At 36.2% G+C, this 23,724-nt stretch overlaps 1 protein-coding gene across 2 annotated transcripts in view; it reads left to right on the top strand.

Annotated features, from left to right (window-relative positions):
- The first annotated feature begins 212 nt into the window (after nt 1-212).
- The window catches only part of LURAP1L (leucine rich adaptor protein 1 like), a 51,370-nt gene continuing 27,858 nt past the window's right edge, over nt 213-23,724 (top strand). The window contains exons 1-2 of one of the 2 annotated variants that reach the window (XM_037018637.2): nt 213-2,597; nt 2,718-3,321. In XM_037018637.2, coding sequence (XP_036874532.2) covers nt 3,028-3,321 — 294 coding nt within the window. In that variant the 5' untranslated portion in view covers nt 213-2,597; nt 2,718-3,027. Of the gene's footprint in view, nt 3,322-23,724 lie in introns of both variants that reach the window. The other variant, XM_017678555.3, reaches the window with a different exon arrangement.

The following is a 23,724-nucleotide window of genomic DNA, read 5'->3' as shown; positions in this document are numbered from 1 at the left end:
AAGAAACTCAGTTTCTTAAAGTTCTGCATAGTTTAACATACATTCTTAGATTCTAAAAAAAAAAAAAAAAACTCAAAAATGATCCAGCTCATACATAAGGCAGTCAGAAAAGAAAGCATATAATAAAGCAGCCTGGATCTAAAGAACTGTATCACAAACACAAATAATATAAGACCTATTTTTATAAATTTATTTTTCAATATGTTGAGGAAACACCTGAGTTTAGGTTGTTGCTAGCCGATGCTATTAACTAAAGATACAAGTGATGGCAGGAGATGGATGAGGAAGCAGTGAGGAGAGAGTATTAGAGTGACGGCCAGGAAGTGAGAAAAATGTTGCTCTTCAGAGTTTTCCTGATTTCTTTCTCAGTTCTCCCCCGAGGCCCTCTTCTTCTTGTTTAATTACCTCACTCCCACCCCAGGCCCCTATCCTAGACCCATTACTTCAAATTCTTATCAATCAATTCTTCAAAATCAAATCAACATATGTTGTTAACATATAAGGTTAACAGCAATTTGTTAAACCAATCAGATATTTTTTTTATCGTAAAATAATCTTGAAAAGAAACAAAAAATATTTTCAAGAGCCAAAGGTAGAAAGACCCTTATTTTTTTAAACATTTTGGGTAAGAAAAGTCACAGTTCAGACCACATAAAGCAATGATGACAGGGTTAACAAAATCTATGAGAAGCCTAAAAGAGTTCTGTGACTCTAATATGTCTTCAAAATTAGAACTTTGGCATTAAAAATATCTCTATTTAAAACTAAAATGTCATAAAGCATTAAGCTGAGAAATTTTGAAAGGCTTAATGTAATAAGCTTTCTTTAAAAGTTCACATTTGTTTTATATTGCACCAACACAAAGTATTATTTCACATATAAGTCATACTTTTACTTTCAAAGTTTATTCTGCAGACATTTAAAACTCAAAGAAAAATTTTATATTTTTGAGTTACCTTTGGTATCATATACTAATTTTACTGTCCATGCCTCACAACAAAGATGTTCCTTTTTTGTATGGTTACATTGATGAAAACTTGACAATACACTTTTTTTATTGACCAAGTTCTCTCCTGATATTGCATTTGTAAGCTACTCTTCTCAGTCAGCCCTATGCTGAACTTACTAAGGGTTTTATAAAAAACAAAAACAAAACAAAAAAAACCTGTTCTTGACTAAAACATAAGCCTCCCATAATTACATGTCATAGTGCAATTCTTATCCATTGAGCTTGTGGTTTTCCAATTTTAGGACAAAGCATGTGTTATCAGTGACTTGCAATTTAGTTTTGTTATCCCTTGATTCCATAAATGTTTATTCTAACTGTAAAGTAGGCCCCTTAATTTACAACTATTTTTCTTCATTTCTTTTTCAGAGTAAGAAATAACATACACATTTCTGGCATGTTGATAAGAGAATTTCAGCAATTTTCTCCCTGACATGAAATATTTCATTCTGAAGGCCTGTATTTCCTACCCTTAGATTTCTTAGATGAGGCTATACTAAAATCAAACTCTGAGAGGGATCCACTTTTGTGGTTCCAAGTATGAAACCTGAGTGATGTCTCTGGAAATAGCAAGGACTAAGAACACAAACACTTATTTGTCCCCAAAATAGAGGGACTCACATTTTGAAATATTCCAGTGGAACCCCAAAATTAGAGTTTACTAGATTGAAAACATCTTCTACTTGAAGGTTACTAACACAAACTCAATGTTGAATCAAACCATAATTCATGTAGCTCAGAGTACTAGGTGAAGTATCTAGCCAACAGATTGCATGCTTTGAGTTTCTTCTAAATAATTGAAAATATAAATTGTCAAAGAAGACAGCCTTTTCACTAATTATGCTCAGTATTTCTTCCTCTGTTATTAAAGGAAAACTTTCCCTCTTAAAATTGCCCCTATCTCGGTAGTCATAAAGTATTCGGGCCACTTAATTCATCACTTCTTCTCATGGTGACATATTGTAACATTTGGTAAGGAAATTAAGTTTCATTGTACATTCTCACTGAACTTTTGGTGAAAGAGTTTCATTCTTTTTATTAATATTAAATCATTAGTAAAGCCTTCTAAAGCTAGATTTGGAAGGCCTCATAGGAAGATGGAAGGAGGCGTAGGAAATGACACTCTGCTGATAGTCATATAGTCATTCTTCTGCCTCTATTTTTTCTTAACTGTTTTAAAGGTGGTAGCTACCCCCAAATCTAATACCTGTATGAAGCACTCCCAACTACAGCAGGACGCTGAGGCTGCTACTAGCAGAAGGGTTGGGAAAATTTGAGTTGCTCTTCTTGCCTGTGATATACGGTACAAGGGTTGGCCCTGGTTTGGTCCACCTGCCAGCGGAGTTTAAAGTTTCTGAGGCTGGGACGAACACAATGACTTGGATCAAACTGCCTAAATGGGAAGAAGGGTATTTCTGCTGCATCAAGGAAGCCGTTAAACTCCTGCTAGACTAAGCATCTCCACCACCGACCTCCGCTATCACTGACTAGAGATTATTTCTGACAATCCAGGATATTTCGAAAGCTTGGAGACACATGGCTGGAAAGTGAAACGAACATGGAGTGTGGCCACATCATTTTGTGTCGCGAGGTACCAGATGGGCAGTCAGTGAATGGTTCAGTGATGTAAAGGGACAGTTTTATAATGTGAATTTTCCCCCCATAAAGCTAAAACAGACTTCATTTCCCTCTATTTCCTTTTGGTCTATAGCTTGCATTTTCTCCCCGCTCTGCAATATCAATTAACTCAACTTTGCAGTGGGGTAGCCAAAAAGGAAGAGGACCTTAGTAAGTGTCGGAGGAGCTGCAGTGCCCAGGAAACCGCGGCTGCGACCCGCCGCGTCCTGTGCGGATCTCAGGGTTGACAGAGCGCCGGCGGTTATGGAGCCGACGGTGCCCGCGGGCTGCCGTTAGAGACCCAGGAGTCGGGAGCGGTCCGCTCCTCTCGCGGCAGCCTTGGAGGCCGCTGCCCGCTCTGATCCAAGGCGTTTCATCACCATTATCCTAATTACTGGGAAGTCATGGAAGACGGCCCGCTGCCAGATCTCAGAGACATCGAGCTGAAGCTGGGGCGCAAAGTACCGGAGAGCTTAATGCGCTCGCTCCGCGGGGAGGAGCCGGCGCCCCAGGAGAGGGACCGGGACCCTGGCGGGGGGAGCAACGGCGGCTGCAGTTCTGACAACAGCAGCTGCAGCTTCCCTCCCTCCCTGTCGTCCTCGTCTTCGTCCAGCCCGACCTCCGGCTCCCCGCGACGACGCCACTGCAGCGCCCTGGAGAGGTTAGACACCAAGCTCCACCTTCTCAGGCAAGAGATGGTGAGTGTGGGGCGGCAGCGGTGGGAGTGGGGGCCCGAGTCGAAAGGCGGCGATCGGAGGTGGGGCGGGGGAGCGGCGAGGGGGGCCGGCAGAGCCGGGGGCTGCGCGCGTGGGAGCTGCGGGGTAGCGAAGCGCGCAGGGGCGGGCGTCCGGAGGCTAGGGCGGCCGCTGCGGGGCTTGTTTACCCCGGACTTCGCTCGGTCAAGGTCGGCTGCAACCGCAGAGCCTGCTCTGCTCTGTGTACTTTCTGATAGTGCCGACTCGGTACCCCGGACTCTGATCGCTTCGCTGCCAATCCGCAGCCTCCCGGACAGCAGCCGGCTGAGCATTTGCGGTTACTGGACACACCTGGGGCCTGCTTCTGCGCCGTTCACACTTTAGGTTCAAAAGGTGGCTCATCCTTTGCACTTACTGCAAAAATACTTCCTCATTTGTGGAGAGGAGGCGAGGCGGAGTCCCTGCACGGCTCCTTCCTTGCTCACTCCGCCTCCACCACCACCCTCCCCACCCCTTGGTGCAGCTGCAGCTGTTCCAAGGCCACTGCCGAACTGATTCTCCACAGCTGGTTCTCAAAACAATGGCCCCCTCGTCCTTGTTGTCCTTATGAATAGCTCGTTTCACTGTTTTGATCCTAGCAGCAGGTAATCTCCAGGCCCTGGGATTTGCTAATGACCACTTCCTACACTTCCCCCTTCACCCTCAACCTGCTGTTGTTTTCGTTGCTGTTTGCCAACGTTAGCCTAAGAATAGGACGGTGAGACTAGTACAGAGTCTGAGAATACTTGTTATTCGAATGAATTTAGAAAGAAACCCTTAACTTGCCAGGAGCTCTTGGGCAAGTCACTTCTCCCCTGCGGCCCTCAGTTTATTTGTACAGTGAATGGTTCCTTTCTCACTCCTTGAAGAATGACCACAAAGCAACAGCACTGTCTCTCAGGATGGAGAGGGGAACGGTACAACGGCAGGTCTCGGACACCAGAGAATAAGGAAGATCTCCTATATAAATGACCCTGTCGAGGGCTTTGCATGAAAAAGAAGGAACCGGAAGTATCTCCCTAGCTTTTTTTTTTTAGCGTTTGGAAACCTTGGAAGGGAATAAATTCCACAGCATAAAGTAATCTTGGCAAATATGTAGACGTAAAAAGCCAGCCTTCAGAGTTTATGTGTTCAGAGAACAAGTGTTTATTAAGCACACTACATACCCTTATAATTAACTGGATTCTGAAACTACAAAATTAAAAAGTCAAGGAACCTGTCTATTTAAGACTGTCAATGTCTTGCACTTACTTGCCATTTATTATTTGTAGTAAATCAAGCCAAATGTGTTGAGGAATTCTATAGGGGGAAAAAAAACCTGGTTATTTTTAACTAGACACTTTCTAGCATTATCTATTTTTCCCTAGTGAAAATGTCATAGAGTTAATAAAAATCTGTTTTCCCACCCTGATCTTGCTGTTAGGGTATTTACATATATTTTTAAAAAATCAAACAGAAACAGCTACAAAAGCTGTGACAGGCTGCTACACTGACTATTTGTTTTATTTTCTATGTGAGACATCAATTATCTATGGACCTAGGAGAATTTATGCTAGAACAGATGTGTTGCATTCAACTTTGTACTCTAATAAAGGTCTCCACTGAGCAAATGATGACACTGGCAATGTTTAAAGGGAAGGGATTGAGAACAGGTATATTCACTGCCAATAAGACCATTGTCCCTCCATTTTACATAACTCTTGTGGGAGCTAAAAACCCCAGCTTCAGCACAATTGCAAAGAAACAGATTTGTTTGTATGTAGATTTGGCAGTTTTGTTATAAACACCAAGCAGATGCAGTTCTGCAGTCTTCCTGTCTCCTCCTAGCATCCCCATGTGGAGATGTGAGGGAGCTAGAGCTGGAATATGACCTCTTAATCTGGTTGTTATGTTCTTTCTGCACTCAATGTTTATTAACCTCCTTGTATTAATACATAACCTCACATTTCACACTTCTTACTTTTAGTTGTTCACAGATTTTTCTTCAGGGTCATCTGGAATTGCTAGGCTTTTGGGCCTGACCTCAGAATCCTTTCCTTGGTAACATACCTTATCCCTGTATGTAGAGGCCTTCCTAGAAATTCCCAGGAATTAAGTCTACCTTCTATTCCTTTTAGAATGGATGTGTACCATTGACATAATGTAGCAAAAACTTGCAGGAAAGCAGTCTCAACACAGAGTTCTGTATATATACATGGTTTTATCATTGTCTCTCTCATTTCCTTTTATGCTTTCATGTATAATTTTCCCTCTTATTTGTAATGCTATAAACAATGCTCTTCGAAGATTGTGAGACACAGCAATTAAGAAGCCAAGCTGAAAGAGATTGGGATGTGAGAAACTTTCTGTAGCCACATTTCTTAATGCTGAAACCCTTATTAACAACATAAAGAGCACCATACATAATAAGGAGTGTGGGAGGGAAAATACTGGAAAAGAAAGTTTGCAGCCATATATTTGGTAAGTCAGTTCAAGGTAACCATCAGAATGTTATGGGGAGGGGGCCATTTTCTCAATATGTGAAGTAATTTTATTTTGAATATAGAGATAGGGAAATCTGACAATACGATAGGCAAACAGAGATATACATAGCAAATTATTGGAAATAAATGTCAGGCCTCTCATACAAAGTTTGCCCAATAACAATTTTTCACAATTTTCAGTTCACAGAGTGTTTTAGTATCTGTCATTTGAGCCTAAGGTCATACTGGTAAAGAGGACGTATTTTCATCCGCATTTTGTGAATGAGATCATTGTAGTTTAGGGATAGCTGAGAAAGCAGCAAGGTCACACTAATTAGCAGGGTCACCCAGCTAATTAGTGAACAAAATCACAACTTGAACTCGTATCATCTGACCACGTACTGTGCTTTTCCCCCATGCCACTCTGCATCCTAATACTAATTTATAAAAAACAATATAGTTTTTATAAATCAGTAATATCTCAAAACCCCCTAGAGTTCTAAGTGACCAACAAAAAGAAGCCCTCAGGTTGCATGTCACAGGATGTTTCAGATATAGGCTCATTCAATAATTTACCAAGTGCCTACTAGGTGCGAGGCCTTGGCAGTATATGACAAATAAAAAAATCAGTCTTCAGAGGTTCTGCACTATTTCTGTAGTTTATATCCCACCACCCACCGTCTGTGCAAAGATTCGTTTTTGCAAAATTTTCTTAAGAATGGGACTTTAAAGCATTACTAATCAAATATTAGTCTAAGTTTAAATGTCTCATTATATGCAAAATCTTTTTCCAATAAATGTAAATAATCTTTCAAAACCTGTGTTTTACCACTTCATGATATGCTTTATATTGCACTTTTCTTTTACAAGGTGTTCAAAAGGTTTTAGTGCTTTATCTTAATGTGTCCACATCATATGTCTAGTTTAAGACTGAAAATTATTTTCATCAGTTTACTCTGGAAGAAGTTTGAAATGGATGAGATTATAAAGGCAACCACTGAAGAATCAGAACCTAGAATTAGGAGAGGTCTAATGCAGCCTCCCAAGTTTGCTTTCCTAGATACTGTTCAGAAAATCAAAGTATAGTTTGAAATGAAGTATATATTACCTGTTGATGCCATATTCTGGTTCTAGTCAATTCTGTATTATGTTGAGATGCCTACCAATCTTTAGATGATAGTGACATTATGAAAATTGATATGAAAATACTGTGTCCTGATTTCCATATTTTGGCAATTATTTGCATAGCAGCTGTGGAGTAGTGTTTAATAGGATAAACAATCTCAAGCTAGTTACTCATCTTTTCTTACTATTAAAGCTTTCAAACACCACACCCAGTTCCTCAACTATTGCTTTAATAGTTTTCTAGGCAATACCCAGGACTGGATACAAACACACATACATACAAATACATAAATGACACTAGAGCAACATAAATCAAAATGTCAAAATGTTTAAGAGTAGATTTATACTTATTGATACTGCCTCTTGTTGACTTTTCTGTGTTTTACTGTTCTATTATTCTCTTTTTTTATAGTTGAACAAACAGTTAAGGAAATCCCTTATTATACAATTCTAAAAGAGAAGGTGCCTTCCTTGATGAGTTTCACAAGATAGCTGAAGAGATATAATGGAAATATAATTTGGCCAGAGGAAGATGACAAACTATTCTGTCAGCAGGTGCATGATGCCATATGGGAGATCAGACCTAAGTGTTGAGACTATAGATAAAGCCGAAGAGATTTTTCACAGTAATTGTGCCTTGTACAAGGAATTAAAAATGTTGATAACTATGCAAATTAAGGGCTCAATATTAGGACTAAAGACAACAAGGAGATGGGGAAATCTAATTCCTAACAGTGGCTTCTTGTATCATTCTGCACACAGAATGTTGTTACACTTACTAAATCTAATAAACAAATCTTGTTGAAACATGTTTCTTACACAGTGGTTCAAAAATGGACAGCATACTCAAAAGCAGTAATAACATTTGCTAGAAACAAAGTTTAGAAGACTTATTCATAACTTAAAAACAGTGACATTTCCAGAAATGGATAAGCCTTGTCCTATAGATAGGAATGTCTGTTGAATTATTGGTACATACCTGAACACTTGACAAAAAAGAATCACCTTCCATTTCACTCAAGCTGCACAATTATACTGCCTTGATCTTGAGAAACCACGAATTGTGTGAGAATTTTTTAAATGATTATGTTCACTTCCATGGTAGCACTAAAATATATACATTTACCCCCCATTGTGTAATGATAAGTTACAATTAATTTTTCACATATAGGACTTTAGTTTTTAGAGATACTATTTCTGAAACTGGGATTCATGGTTGCAGTCCCTGAGGTCCCCGAGAATGTTATTTATTTATTTGTTTTTAAGGATGCTCCTTTCTGTTTTTCTTTTAAGGTTGTTCATTCACTACTCAAATGGTGACCTTCTGGTGTAGTGGAAACTTCAAAGGCTTTGGAGCTAGACAAGCTGGGATTCCAGTCAAGTCTAGAACAAGTCATGGTACAAATCAACAGGGCCCAGCACGCTGCCAAGGCCCTGCACTCTATCCCCATGGAGACCTAGCTTCTTTGACATAAGGCCTGTCCTGCTCGCATTCTACTCTTGGCTCTTCCACTCACTTGTGTGTGACATTGAGCAAGTTATATAACCATTGTAGGTCTGCTTTTTTGTTAACACAGGAATAAAAGCATTTCTACTAAGGCACTGTAAAAATTCAATGAAATAATATAAGAAAACCAACTATCAAACAGGCATTCAAAAATGCTAAGGATGATAGAAATGACATGTTATATCAATGACAGGCCTGTTCTGTTGATCTTATATAAGTAGCCCAGATGGGCAATGTGGTTTTGGGGCTGGTGAAAGTGTCTACCTCTACCAGACTGACTACCACAGCACCTCTCCTGTCAGTGGATCTTCCCTAGAGACCATGTTTCCATACAAAAGCAAAAAAAGAAAGAAAATATGTGTAGGCTTTCCCCAGCTTCTGTGCAGCTGGTAATCTTGATTATCATTTCAGGCTTAGCTTTTACTAAGCACTTACTATGTGCTAAGCATGCTGCATTGTATAGGAGGAGATTAAAGAATTATAGAATCTCATTTCTGATAGCCTTGGAAATCTAAGGAACTGAGAGCAGTATTTGGTTCCTTATATGTGAGACCTTTCTATGCGCAATGCACTGTTAAAAATTTCATATGCATTATCCCACTTGAACTTGAAAATAATCTTAACTAAATGTAAGTTTCACATCTATTTTACAGATAAAGCTTTGAGGATTCTTGTTAATGGTCAAGACTACCAAGATACGAAGGGGATGAGCTAAGTGAGGGGAGAATCAGAGCTTTAAACCATCACTACACTATCACTTTTCATGCTTTAGAACACCTTGATGCTCATGATGACATCAGGATTAAATGTATGTATCTGCTCTTCTTTCAAAATTTCAACACATTAAGCATGTTAAACCATGTGCTTATTTACCATAAGCCCTCCTGGGAGGAAGAAAACTAGATAATCTCTGTTTGAGCATAGCAACACTCAGATTTGGATGAACATACGCAGAAGTCTCCTGGTTCCCTGCACATGTATCCTTTCTTTTTGCCACTATCTCCATAAATACTTCTTCCCATTCCACAAGAGGTGCTAGTGAAGGATTTCCTGCCCTCTCCAGTTGAAGGCTCAGAGCTCAATAATAGAGCTTAATAGTGTTCACAACTTGGAGCTTTAAAAGCTTACCATTGGTAGAATTTTAGTTTTCTGGGTGATTCTGTTCAGAATAAAGCTTGGAACTTAGATAACTGACTTGAAAGAACTAGAAATTAGTTAACAGAGGTTAACGAATTTGACTAAGTCACTGTAATTGGTTTCCTAGCCATTCATTCAAACAAGAACCACCATGAACCTGACTTTATACTGCATCTAATTCACTCCCAAACCATACTGTATACACACACAAGGAATTGTGCTCATTTATTGTGAACGAGCATTTTTATAGTAACTTCACATCTACAAACAGATGTTTTGGTATTCTTTTAAAAATATTACTGATTTCTTTTCAAAACTTGATAATAAGCTGTCTTTATAAAGACATTGTAAAGACATTTATATAATGTCTGTCATTATAAAACTCCCAGAAAAAAGACATACTGTAAAATAAAAAACAAAAGTCCTTTTTTACTTACCCCTCTTCCACACACTCCCAATATTACTCTATATCCCAAAGGAAACCTGTGACATTGAGGTGTGAATCCTCTCAGGTCTTTTTCTATGTCTCTGCCTGCATATATATGTACACATACACTTACATAAATTTGGTATATTTGTATTTCATTTTCCTTATTTTTCATAATATTTTATGTTACCTGATATTTATTGGGTGGTTTACAATATGCCAGTTAGAATTCTACTGTTTTCATGTATTACATAATTTAATTCTCATTCCTTACTCACTTATCAGGTAGGCACTATAAGTTTTTAGGTAATATAAACTGATTCTTGATCTTAAGAAATTTTTATCTAGTAATTTGTCTTATTTTCTCATTTTTCCTATTCTAATCTCAACTAGTTACTAATTGAAAAGTGATTTTTGTAATAAGTGACTTTTATATTTTTATAAATAAGTGATGTTTTATACTAAGAGATTATCCAAACATTTAGTAGTTCTCTTAGCGAATTCTATTCATTTAAGTTTGACTTAATCAGAACATTCTTCAATTGGAGAAGTAACGAAGTCTTCAAATTGCAATATACTTCCCCTCAATCATATACTGCTTTAACATAATGTTCATTTTGAGTGTTTTTGTAGTAACAACATTAATAAAACCTCCGAAAGTTGGAAGAAAAGGCTAACACGACACAAGGTGATCCATGACATCTGGAGAGGGCAGAAAGGCCACCCACAAATTGACTATGCCTTCTTCATTCTTGGCTCAAAAACATCTTAGATTTCTTCAGACTTTGGAATGTTCATGATGAGAAAACAGATTCTGTTCCTAGAGATCAGACATAGGAAGAACATTTGATTCTTTGAAGAAATAATTAGCATCCTTTAAATTGTCTCTTACAAAACAGCGGTGCATGAAACTAAAACTGTAATACATTACCAATAAGCCCTCTCTGAAGCAAGGTAATCGAGATAGGAATGAATATGGGCAAGAATGGGAAAGGAATCTGGGAGAGTCCTGGCACTACCATACCCCTTCACTCGGCAGCATCAGGACCTCCCTTTCCCTTAAGTGTCTTGGTTGGGTCTACCAGCATGTCCAGTGCAATGCAGCCTATATTCTAACTGATATATTTTATTCTTCAAAATGTTAATCTCATCAATTAGGAGTTGGTTTTACTAGCCTGTCTTTAGGGGAGAGTTTTCAATCCTGACCTCTGATACCTTAAGACTGATTTCAGATTTTCAGAGGGTAAGCACTGCTAAGCTCTAGGTGCATATTGCATTCATTCACATGCACGCCTTCCTCCACTGTCAGCATAACACTGCTTTTGTAGAATGATTTTTAATTTTTAAAAAACATTTCCTGGATAATATGGCTTATTTTTGTATAAACTAAAAAAAAAATGATTAGGATCATCTACTTGTAATTAGAACTACGGAATGTTCTTTTTTCCCCTGTTTTAAATTAGAACACCTGAGGTGGACTAGAATTAAGTGTTTCACTTTCCATATATTTGGTGAGAACAAAATTGTTACTAAATGAATACCCACCTCAGCAAACTGATAAAAACGGGTTAACACGAGCATCCCAAAGAGTGACATATTTGGTGTAACTCAGTGATTTCTAGTACAGACTATTATTCTAACAGTTTCCATGATTTTTATATTTTTTGCAAAAGATATTAATTAAATTTGTCCACATCACTTTATTGTTTTGGTGTCAACCAAAGTTTGAGACCAAATTAAAGAAGGAAAGTACTCCCACTTATGGGGATAAAGTTCAACTTTCAAGGCTGCTAAATTCAGAGAATTACCTGTATATTTCCTTTGCTGAGAATTTAATCATAAATAGCTACTATTGGCTTTTTATGGGTGTAAAGTTAACTTTGTTTCTAAATTTTCTCTTGATTAAAATATTAAATTATTATCAAAATGATACATGCTGTTACTAAACCATCCAAACAACATAAAAGGATCCAAAGTGGAAAATAGAAGTTCCCTACATCCCTCTTCCCAGTTTTCACTCTCAGAGATAACTACGATGAATATTTTATGTATCCACCTTAGAAATTTTTTTAACATATGCAATCATACCTATAGTTTCTTTAATACCTTTAGCTATACTAATAGATATATATTTTAGAATGCTATGTCTACATAATTTTAAAATTGAGATTCTGCAGAGCTCTCTTTCCATCGTATTTCTAGATTCAGCAAATACTCTCGTGTGTGTGTGTGTGTGTGTACACTTTGCTTCAAAGCACAACTTACAGTGCTGCTACCACTGGATGGATTCCTGGCAAAGGACAGTAGTTAGAGTCACTGTATATAAAATATTGTTCTTGGTGAATTAAAGAGACAGAGTCAGTAATCCCTCGAAATAGAAAATAGCATCATAGAATCTTAGAGTGGAAAAAAACTTTAGAGGTCATCTAGACCAGTACCTCATTGTCATCTTAGCCAGTTGATCATCTGTCCTTTGCTTGAACTTCCTCAGTGATGGAGACTTCACTGGCTTCCAAGGTAGACCATTCCATTTTCAGACACCTCTATTCATTATATTAGTTAAATGGCAATTCCAGTTGTTCCTCAAAAAACACACTCTATAATCACTCATCATAGGGGGGTGGGTTCTACAACCCAGATGTACCTACAAACCAAGGAGTTATAACATAATATGAAAGCTCTATGTGGTATAAGTTACAACAAAAGCTCAATGAGTGTCTAATAGCTCTGTATGTATATAGCCAAAATAAAAGGCTCTCTTGCCTTTTTGCAAAATGAGAAAAGAACAGCAATGTTGTTCATTGTCAAGGATGGAGAGAAATGGGCACTCCCCTGTACTGCTGCTGGAAGGGTATGCTGAAGGCACCTTCACAGGTACACTTGACACTGTATTAAAAAGAGGAAAAGAAGATACTCTTTGACATGGCAATTTTGGGGCCAGTAATACCTAAGATAAATAGAGAAATTTCCCCCAAGGAAACAATAATGAATTTGTCTAAAAATAGTTTAGTTTTATACATCTGATATTATGTATGATTGAAAAAACTGGAATAGTCTAAATGACCAATATAAGGATATGGAGGTTCTTTATGTGTATATGATTGAAATTTGTGTAACAATTAAAATTATGTGGCAAAATTATTTATAGAAGAGGGAAAGTGGCTATGGATATACACATATATAGAACTAAAGGCTAGAATAAAATGCCCTACAATGTTAACAGTGGTATCATAAGATGGTGGGGTTATGGGTGACTTTTTTTGTTTCTCTGTTGAGCCCTTTTGTTTTACCTAGTTTCTCTGCAGTATGTATATATTGCATTTTGATAAAAAATAATTATAGGTAGATAGAATTTAAAAAAAGAAAAATCAAAGAATATGACATTAGGATAAGGCAGAGTTATACTCAAGGAATCATAGTTCTGCCTTTTACCATCTGTGTGTCTTTAAGCACGAGTTAAATATACAGAAGGGAATTCTGCCTGCTAAATAGCAAGCCATCATTAAGTATAGTTTTTTTGTCCTTCCCATTTGATTAATGATTTAACTCTTTGAGGTTTATAGAAAAAGACAGAAACTAGAATTTTTCCTACCATTCATCTTTCCCTTTCTTCCTTCTATTATATTTCATAGAAGAGGGGGGAATGAAAATATGTAAAATAACTTCTTATCTTACATACATACTGTAAGTGAGTTACTAAATTTGGCATTAAGGGTTCCTGCACAGAAGCAATACCTGGAATGATCAGTGCCAAGTAAGAAATGGCCGCTTCAACTCTGGACAGTCCTCTCTGTAGAATAGGTGAATTAATAACCATTGACCCCTCAGGATTTTCATCCAAGTGGTTGATGCTGATCATTGACAAGTTCACCATAAAAAGATAATGGAGTTGACAGCTACTCTCAGAAATATTTACAAAGCATTCCACAGTCTCTTCATATGAGCTTTGGGAACCTAATGCTTCTTGCTAGAAAAAGGTGAGTAGAAATATTAAGACTCAAATAGATATTTATATAGGTTTTTAGAGAGAAAAATTAGTCTGCCTAGAATGCAAACAAGCATTAGAAAAAAAATTTACTGCACACAAAGCCGTTTTTAGGACTTCACAGAAAATATGGGCAAGGACCTGAAACCATACTATAGTTTTCTACCATTTTAAAATGTAGTGATGCAAGTGTATTGTGAAGAAATAATATACAAGTAGCCACCAAGTATAACTTAAATTTAACTTAATAAGGACTTAGATTAAAGATTTTAGTGAGACCTGAAACTTAGTGATTTAATTGGTAAACATTGTGCATTGACTAAAATCTTTCTGCAGTAAAAATAAAAGCACATCATTGTTTAAAATATATTTACAAGTCTCTGAGCTAGGGTGAAAGTCTTACAAAATTCTCTATATGACTTCATTTTTGTTACTTTCCTATTGTGCCAAATTTTAGGCTGTATATTTCAACTTGGCTGATAACATTGCTCACTATCTTTTTTTCCATCACTATCATCTCCTTACAGACAGAGGCTATGACTGAACAATGCTTTTATTCCCTAATACCCAACCAATTACTTAGGGATCACTATTTGTTTAATGTGTAAATTCAAGTACACCTAAAGTTTCGTCCTCATTTTTCTGTTTGGAGTGCATTAGCAACAATTCCTTTTTGGACTCAATCCCTCCTCTGCGTCCCACCAGCCAAACCCAGTCACATGGAATACAGGTTCTTGGTTAAAGAAAGACTAAAACATCTTTCTTCTATCTGTTACTGTGACACTTGACTTAAAAAGAAAGAAAAAAGGAAACTTTTCTGCCTGCTTTGAAGTGGTGCAGCAGAACTTCTTGGTAGCAGGACCTACTTCATCTTCAGATATTGTCAGTCTCAGGAAGCACTATTGTCAGTGGTGCTAACAGAACATAGAAATGAAAAGCTGTTTTTCTCCTCCCATAAGTGAATAAAGAAAGTGCACAATCTAGTTCTTGCCATTCTCTTTTCGTACTCTGGAATAAGGCTTTGAAGTTTCAGAATGAAAAGAAATTTTGAAGAAGAACATTTTAATATTGTTTAGTATACATATTGATATATAGCATAGTCTGTGGGTTTGGTTGAAAACATACATTTAATTTGGCACCCTAATTTAGTACATGGGTAGCATTCACCATTAGTGTGTTAACTCTCCAAGTATGTTGGCACAGCCCTCAGGATAGACTGGGGAACTTAGGAGTGCACTGTGCCTTGTATATGAGGTGCATGTGGCATCTGAGATACCTGAAGCAGTCAGCAAAGGTGCAGTGAGCATCATACCAGCAGTGTCCAGATGTGTAAGCTAGGTGGACAGAATGAGAAAAAACAGGTATCCTGAGTGTTCTTATAAGATTCTAGAACTGAAAGGAGTTTTAAAGAATCAACCCATTTTTCTGTTTGTAATTTGGAGCTAGATTCAAAAGATGAAAAATAGCTACCAGATAGTCTAGTGTTGCTACTAACCCAGCAACTGTAGATGGGTTTCCCTCCAGATTTTTTAGTCCCTACATGAACTTGTTAAATACTTTCCCAAAGACATTGGTTTTATCACATTCCAAGAAGCCACACTACTTGGGCTTTTGCTGCTTTTAATCTTGGTCTTTCTTATTTATATCAACCACATGAGAAGTTCCAAATATGTGACAGGCACTAAAAAAAAGACCTCTTTATTATTTTGAACCGACTTTAGACTTTACATAAGAGTCTTTACATAGACTTGACAAAAATGACTATACACCCCTCAACCAGATTCCCTCACGTTACCATTCCACATTTGCCTTCTCATTCACTCCCTGACTTTCCTCTCCCTCTACACACACATATTCTTAAACATTCTCAACTTAAAAGTTACAGACATGATATGGCTTTACTTCAAAATACTTCAGTGGACATATCTTAACAACAATAACAAGTAGGGATATAACTGGTGTCCTTACTCCTTCCTTTGTCCGTTGCCATCATAATTAATGACTTGCACCACTTCTTTCTGCTAAGTTCAGACCTGTTCTAAGAATATTTTTCAACGCACTAACTGGCCACCTCCCATCACTCAGAAAACCTACCTGAGGCCAACTATCAGTTTAGATAATAGAAATGGGTTTATCTGAAGCATAGTAGGGGCAATTAGAAGAACATACCCTCAATTTCTCACCTTCCTATTGCCTTAATGCCAGAAATTCTATTCTCACAAAATCATTTTTTCAGCTTAAGCTTCTGATTGATAAGAAAATATGAAGTCATAAGTGGAAGATTCTGCACCATATGTGGTATTCATTAATAAATTTTGAATGTTGGATACAGGAATAACATTATTGCCTTCTACTGTTTAAACTATAGGAGGAAGGATTTGAGAGTCATTTTTGTTAAGTAAGAAAAAAGAGAGAAAAGAAAACGTAAAGGAAATAATATTTTGACATTTTTGTCTAAGAAAAGATTCCTCCTGCGAGTCACTATTTTGCACTATACACCACTGTTTACAAAGCATTTCCACATTTGCTTTCTTCTTTCCTCAGTCCTAGGGCTATGAGGTTACACTACTAAGACAATGAATATAACATTTGCTCAATATGTTTCAATACAGTATTTATACTACATGTTTACTAGAATATAGTATTTGTGAAATAAATGTGACTATTAAAAATAGCCTCCTGCCTGATATTGTAGTTACTTGGCCAAGTAAGTAATGAATCAAGCCATACTATGACTATTGCCATGACCTATCTTAAATTTAGTTTTTAAATTTCAGACAAGCTCCTTTTGGGGATTATACTTAATAGTAAAATCCATATATTGAATTAACTCTTGAAAAATATCCACACATTTATTTACTCTATGATTAGAGTTTGCCAGAAACTATGACCCTGGTAACTCTGATGAAATGAAATAGAACTTCTACATTCTGCTAAACTTTGAGTTTATTGCTTTGTTTTTCAAATTTGTTTTTTAATTTGCTTTGTAATGTTATTCTTATTCCAATTATTCCTTATTTGGAAGTTTTAAAAAATTAGTGTGGGAATACCAGAATAAATATGTGTGAAGAAAGCCAGGATAACTAAGAGATTGATGGTCATCTCTGTATGTGTGTTTTTGTCAGAGGGAAAAATGAAGTTCAATATGACAAGAATTGTTTTGGTAGACATTGGACTCACAATGATGAACCTTTATTAAATGTAGTTTTAACAGAGACCAAACTTAAGGATTTAGAAATGGATCTTAAAATTCCCCCCACTCCATCCAGCTTCCCTTCCTCCAATCACCATCCTTCATTAGCCTAGGGAATTATATAAATGACTATCATGTCTCACAACACACATTCTGCTTCAAGGCCATCTGATACCTTAAGGAAATGAAATCTGGATTTCTCCACACCAGAATACTTAATATAAAATGAAACTATTTTCTTAAATTTCCATTTGGGTATGATTTCTTTGGTTTATCACTGAAGTTGATTTTTATTGCCATGCATATTTGCTGTCTGTGACTTTGACCTGTACTGTGCAGAATTAGACTGATGAACATCCTGTAAGTCCTGCTAGGCAGTTTTTGGACTTGTGAGGTTACTTGGTGGCAGCGCTTTGTAATTGTTCTCCTTTCCAACCATGTTACAATTACAAGTGGGGTATTGCAGACTAATTTCATAAAAGATGGGAAACTTATTCAGTGAAGCAGCTGATTATTTATGTTGCAGAACTCTTATATGGATTCCTACATGATAAGATCAGGAATTTTGAGATCTTTAAGGTTATCATTATTATACTGATATATACTATAATTTTAAAGGTTCGTTAAAAATACACAGTGAAAAAGTTTCTTCAAACAGTGTTCCTCCCACTCATAATACAAAGCAATCTTTTTAGGGAACCATAGCTTTATCTGGCACTAGACATGAAAAACCAATATGCTTTGAAGGGTGTTGCCAACATAAAATGGAATTGCCCATTATTTTAATTAATAAATGAAATGAGTTCAGGATATTGTCATTAGCAGTCAATAAATAAATAACATGGCTGAACCTGTAAGTGGATGCTATTTTCTGTGTTAAAACCTTTTAAATAATCATAGTATAACCATCCTACCTTATTGGCCTTAATAAGCAAGTGGGCTGAAATGATTATTGTTAGAGTCTGTAGCACTATTTTATTCAAAACCACTAACCATTAATTAAGTCTCCTAGAAGTACTATCAAACCCACTGCTGAGTTGGAAATGGAGGTACAGAAACTGAGTGGTTTACAGTAGATAAAGACAAGGCCAGATTTCCCACTTTCTGAACTAGTTGTGCAGGGTCACATGGAGTGGCTACTATAAATAGAGGAATTGCATTTCCAGATATGCTTTAATTCCAAAAGTCTAGACATCATTACTGGGAATCTTCAGCAATTTCATAACATTAGGTGTTGGGTTATTTTTGTTTGCTTTCAGTCTTAGACAAACTGATTGTATTTGGATTTACCAAAAATTCTGTAAGCAGAAGTACATTTTTGCTTTTTTTCATCATTGAATTGATATTATGCAATAGAATCAAATAATTTATCCTCTACATGAAAATAATCCAATACTTTTCTATAAGCAAAATTTGCTTCCATTTAACTGTGCTGACTCTTCCAAGAATAAAATAATTTAAGTATATACTAAGAGTGTCACATTCACACACTTGGAAATGACTCTAACAAGAATCTGTTTGCCATCTCTTGACCTTACACATGAAATTAATACTGCCCCAACCAAAAATGTTACTTGTTCCAATTAAACACTGATTATGAATATCTATAGTAAATATATGTATTTCCAAATCCTTATTCCTTGTTGGGCCTAGAAGACAGATGTAAACACTCAGAAGCACATCATTTAATACTGTAAATATGCACCCTAGACATTATTCCCCATCTTTGCTTTTGGAAATGTTTCTATAATAGGAATCAAGTGAATACAACACATATTTTTAAGCATCAACTATATCTCACTCATTATAAGCCCTAGAAGAAATATAAATGAAGTTGAAGACATGGATTTCAGGTTACTTGAAAAACAATCAGGCAACTAGGGCATGAGGGTACTAGTAATCTTTAACTTCCATGGTATTGAAAATTCTGATCTAACCCTAAAGGTCCATTATATGTAATAAAATGTAATATTTTCAAGAAACAAATTGTATCATAACCATTTAATACTGTGTCTAGCAGCTGGTCGTTCGCATCTTAACGTGCAATCTCAGCCCCATCTCAGTTCCTGACATGTGCCTTACGTACTCCTGGCTCTCAGTATTTGTACATGCTGTCCCTTTCGCCTCTCCCGTTCTTCCTCTCCCACCCCGTCCCTCATACCTCATCCACTTACCTTTATGTTCTTATCCTTCAAGTCATGCCATTGATAATACAGTATTTTGTTTTTATTACTTTTTACTTTTTCTATTCCTCAATAGACTGTAATTTCTCTCTCATGGCTAAATTTCATCTCTAGAATTTAGCAGAATATAAGAGTTCAGTATTGGAGGAATAAATTAATAAAGATGACTAGAAAATGACCTTCAAAGAACTGATTAGAAAAGAAGGTAACAGTAGGCAGAGAGGTAATAGTTTGAGGAAATTTGGGTTAGTATAAGCATTGACTGCCTAGGAAACTATAATCAAAGTGATTGAGGTAGATAGGGAAGTTATGTGGGAATTAATGAAAATAAGACTGAAAAGATAAAATAATCCAAAGTAACAAAGAATACTAAACTATTAAGTTTGAGTATGGTTTAATAGACAATAAGGACCAATTTTAGTCACAATTTTAGGGAAGTTATGTAATGAAAGCTATTTTATTTTTGTATACTTATTGTTATTTTTTTTCTTACAATTCCCTTGAGAACTAAACATTTTCCATGTGTTTTATATTATGAGTCCTTATAGTATGTTATGTTCTTGAAATACTCATAAACAGGAAAGTTCACAGTTGATTTCTGAAGAATGAAAGTATGTCATAAAATAAAAACTGACAAAAATACTTTGGGGACAAGAAGAGAGAGATTATACTTGTAACAAGATAAATATTTCAAAAATGTTTATTTTTTTCCTATCAAATAAAGTTATGTAATTACACAGCTTTTATGATTACAAAATATGCCAATAAATTTAAATTGCCTTAATTACTATAACATTTTCTAAACAAAAACATTAAATGTTTTAACTATCCAAATGACATTTGTCCATGATTAGCTATTTAGATAATTCTTTATGTTTATGATTGTGTGATATATTTTCTAATTAAAGATTTTTCTGATAAAATGTAGTATGTACTCCTAAATTATATTTTAGAAAGTATATACAATATAACAAAGTGGGGGAGGACAAAAAAACATGGTTACATTACCCAAGGCCAATATTGTAACATTTTTGTCTTTTTGTTCAAGTACTTTTTGTTCTGTAGTTTTTCCTTCACATTGTTATAGTCATTATAACTTATATATTACTTTTTATAGAGCCGATTTTTTTGCTTGACATTGCATCTTAAACCTTTTCCTATATGATTTTTCTAAACCTAATTTGTATTGCTTGAAAAATGTTCCATTTTATGTGCATAGCCCTAGTATTGGATAGTTGAATTGTTTTTTATTTTTGTTGTGATAGTGTAACATTTCAGGTTATTTCCTTAATAATTCCTAGGCTGGAGGAATAAATGTCATACCTTTTGCAATATGATTATCCAACTCTTTATTTTTCTTTTGCCAGACTGAGTATTTGAGTACTTTGCTTTTTGAAGACTTACATGAATGCTATGTTTTCTGAGCTCTTGAATAAGGGGAAGGAAGCAGGTAAAAATGAATGTCAGAGCCAGTTAGATCCTGGTCTGAATCCTGGCTCCATTATTTTCTAGTTGTGTGACATTTGCAAGTTATAGATACTCACTGAGTTGCAATTTGAAGGTATTCATATCTACCATTTAGAGAGTTATGAAGATTAAATTTAAAAAAGTACTTGCAACTGTGCCTAGAACTAGTGCTTTATTAAAGGCTAGCTGTTATTGTTTATGCTATTGTTACTATTAGAATTCTTTGCTATAACTATGGAAGTTAACTTGGGCTAGTTACAAATTTCTATGTGAGGTTACAAAAACAATAAAAAAATCAAACCAGAATATTCAATATCAACAACAGAAACCCACTACCTTTAAAATGCAGTTACCAGCACTCTTCCTATTTCTGCCATCAACCAAAGGGCTCCAGTAATGCGTACTGTGCTTATTTCCCAGAATTCAACATACTACCTACAGCTGTTCTTTACCCTACTTCCTGAACAGGCAATTGTGATCATTGCAAAACTTACCTAGAAAAATGCTATTGCTATTACTGAAGAGCAGCAGTGAAAGTCACCCCCTGATTAGTTTATAAAAGTACATACAGAGTGTTAGGAGGGACCAATGCCCAATTTTATCTGTTTGCAAAAATTATGTTTGTGATCAAGAGGGAGACAGTGGGGAAGAGAAATAGCCTTTTTTTTTTTCACTACTTTTGGAGAACCTGAGGTCTAATAGAAATTATATTTTTAAAGCTGTATACACTGAGTTTAATTAATAGAAAATTATCTCAAATTCTAGTGATAGTTTGATTGAAAGTCTGACCTTTTATTTCAGTAACTTTGTCTTTTTTTATGTACTATAATTTAGGGTAAGGTTTTGAGTTTTGTTTTTATTTTAGAATATTACAAGTTCCTAAAGGGTTTTATTTTAATAGGAATTATATACTTTCTTTAATAGTGATCAGATCAACATATAGAGCCTTATTCAGAAAATTCACACCCACGAGAAAATATGATTTGGCATCATTTTTGCTAATTATATGACAAGTAGTTATATTCAATAAAATCCATCTATTATTACTATAATGTGTGTGAATAAAAATACTTATTTTTCTATCATCTGAGTTTGTGAGGTATACTTATGGAACCAACTTCAAATGGATATAGGAATATTCCTTAAAAACTAACAGTAATTTAGATGCTAGTTCATTGGGCAAGCATCCCATCTTAAGGATATCTTTGTAATGTTTTATGGTTGAGTTAAAGTTTTATCCTAAGCATCATTCTTATGTCTAATTTATAACAAAGGGCATGTGTAATTGTAATATAAAATTGTGAATGCTTCATAGATGAAATTTTCAGTGTAATGTTAGGATAAAATATCATGTGAACAAAAATCATTTAAAAAAAACTTTGCATTATTAGGAAGCTGGGTGTCTGGACAGGTTCTGATGAATTCATCACATGCCATCTGCTCCAATAGTTCTTGCCACCAGCAACCATATTTTCCTGGTGGATATTGAAGATTCTTACCTACATTTTCTTGACTTTTTCTATGATGGAGTTTTCTGTATGGCTAAGGACAGTATTATGACATGAGACATACTACAGCAAACTACAAGTCCTCCATTTTAACGGACACTTAAAATCTGTAGGAAAATTAGGACCTAATTGTGTCTATAATGCCCTATTTCCTCCTCTATCCTTTTTATGTGATGAAAATTGAGAAAAGAAAACCATCCTATTCCCAGTAGCTCTTTTAAATGTAGTGACCCATCTGTTGCCATATGCCAGACATCTGTTTTTATCACCCTCATTTGTGATCCTTCAAAGCTAGAAGTGATAAATTAACATTGAATTTATGCTAATTTTTACTGCAAGAGAACAGCTATTTGCAAACCATTTAATTTGGCAGCAATGATTTGCAGATGTAAGGGAGTATAAGCGAATAAGAATAGAAATCAACAACGTATTTTATTCCCAGTTACCTCTTTTGAATAGGTGTATAACATTTAGCTAATCATAATACCTCCATAGCTCCATTTCTCTAACAGCAAATGTAAAGAGTGACCCTTGATTCTAAAATATGAGTTTAGTTTATATTAACAAGTTGATAGGACTGTTCATCAGTGCTTATATAGGCACTCCCTGTTTAATCCAACTAGAAAAATTCTTTTTTTAAAAAAGACTATTTTTACCCAATCCTAAACTGTCATCAGAAAGGGCTGATGAAATATTAAAAGCTAATACCACAGATTTTAGGGAGAGAGGTGGAAAAAGATGGTGGCATGAGAAATGAGGCAGAAACCTCCTCACAAAACCACATGTAACATGAAAACACAGCAAATACAACTAATCCTGAAAGAGCAACCAGAGAGAAGACTGCAACAGCCTACATCTGGGGAAAAGAGACCTCATGGAAAAGGGTTAAAAAGCAAACCCCTCCCAGCCACCCCAGCTCACAGGTGAGAGGAAGAGAAACATAGTGGGGAGGGAGTAGAAGCCCAGGACTGCTAAACATCCACCCCTGGAGATCTGCTCTGAAAGCATGAAAACAGAACATTACATGGTGCTCTTCAGATTAGTGGGGTTGGAAAGCAAAAACAGGTGGAATACTAAGAGAGACAGAGATTCCAGTTGTTTTTGGAGAACATATACCCACAACTGGCTGCTCCAGGACAAAAGAAAGGTGGGAACTTTGAAACACTTCCCAACAGCGTAAGGGCTACAGAAGGGGCAAGGATTGCACAGAGCTTGCTGCTTAGGAAAAAAGACAGGTGGAAAAAAATCATCCTGGCACACACTGTAAAGCAGGTTGGGAACTTTTAGGAGCCTGATGTGCTCCATCCCCATGGCAGGATACACAGCATCAAAGCCACCTACTGTGATACACAGCCTGCTGCTCCTTTCTCCCA

The sequence above is a fragment of the Manis javanica genome, chromosome 2 (genome assembly GCF_040802235.1).
Source record: "Manis javanica isolate MJ-LG chromosome 2, MJ_LKY, whole genome shotgun sequence".
Lineage (NCBI taxonomy): Eukaryota > Metazoa > Chordata > Mammalia > Pholidota > Manidae > Manis > Manis javanica.
The sequence above is the reverse complement of the archived record's forward strand: the minus strand, read 5'-3'. Positions and strand labels throughout refer to the sequence as shown.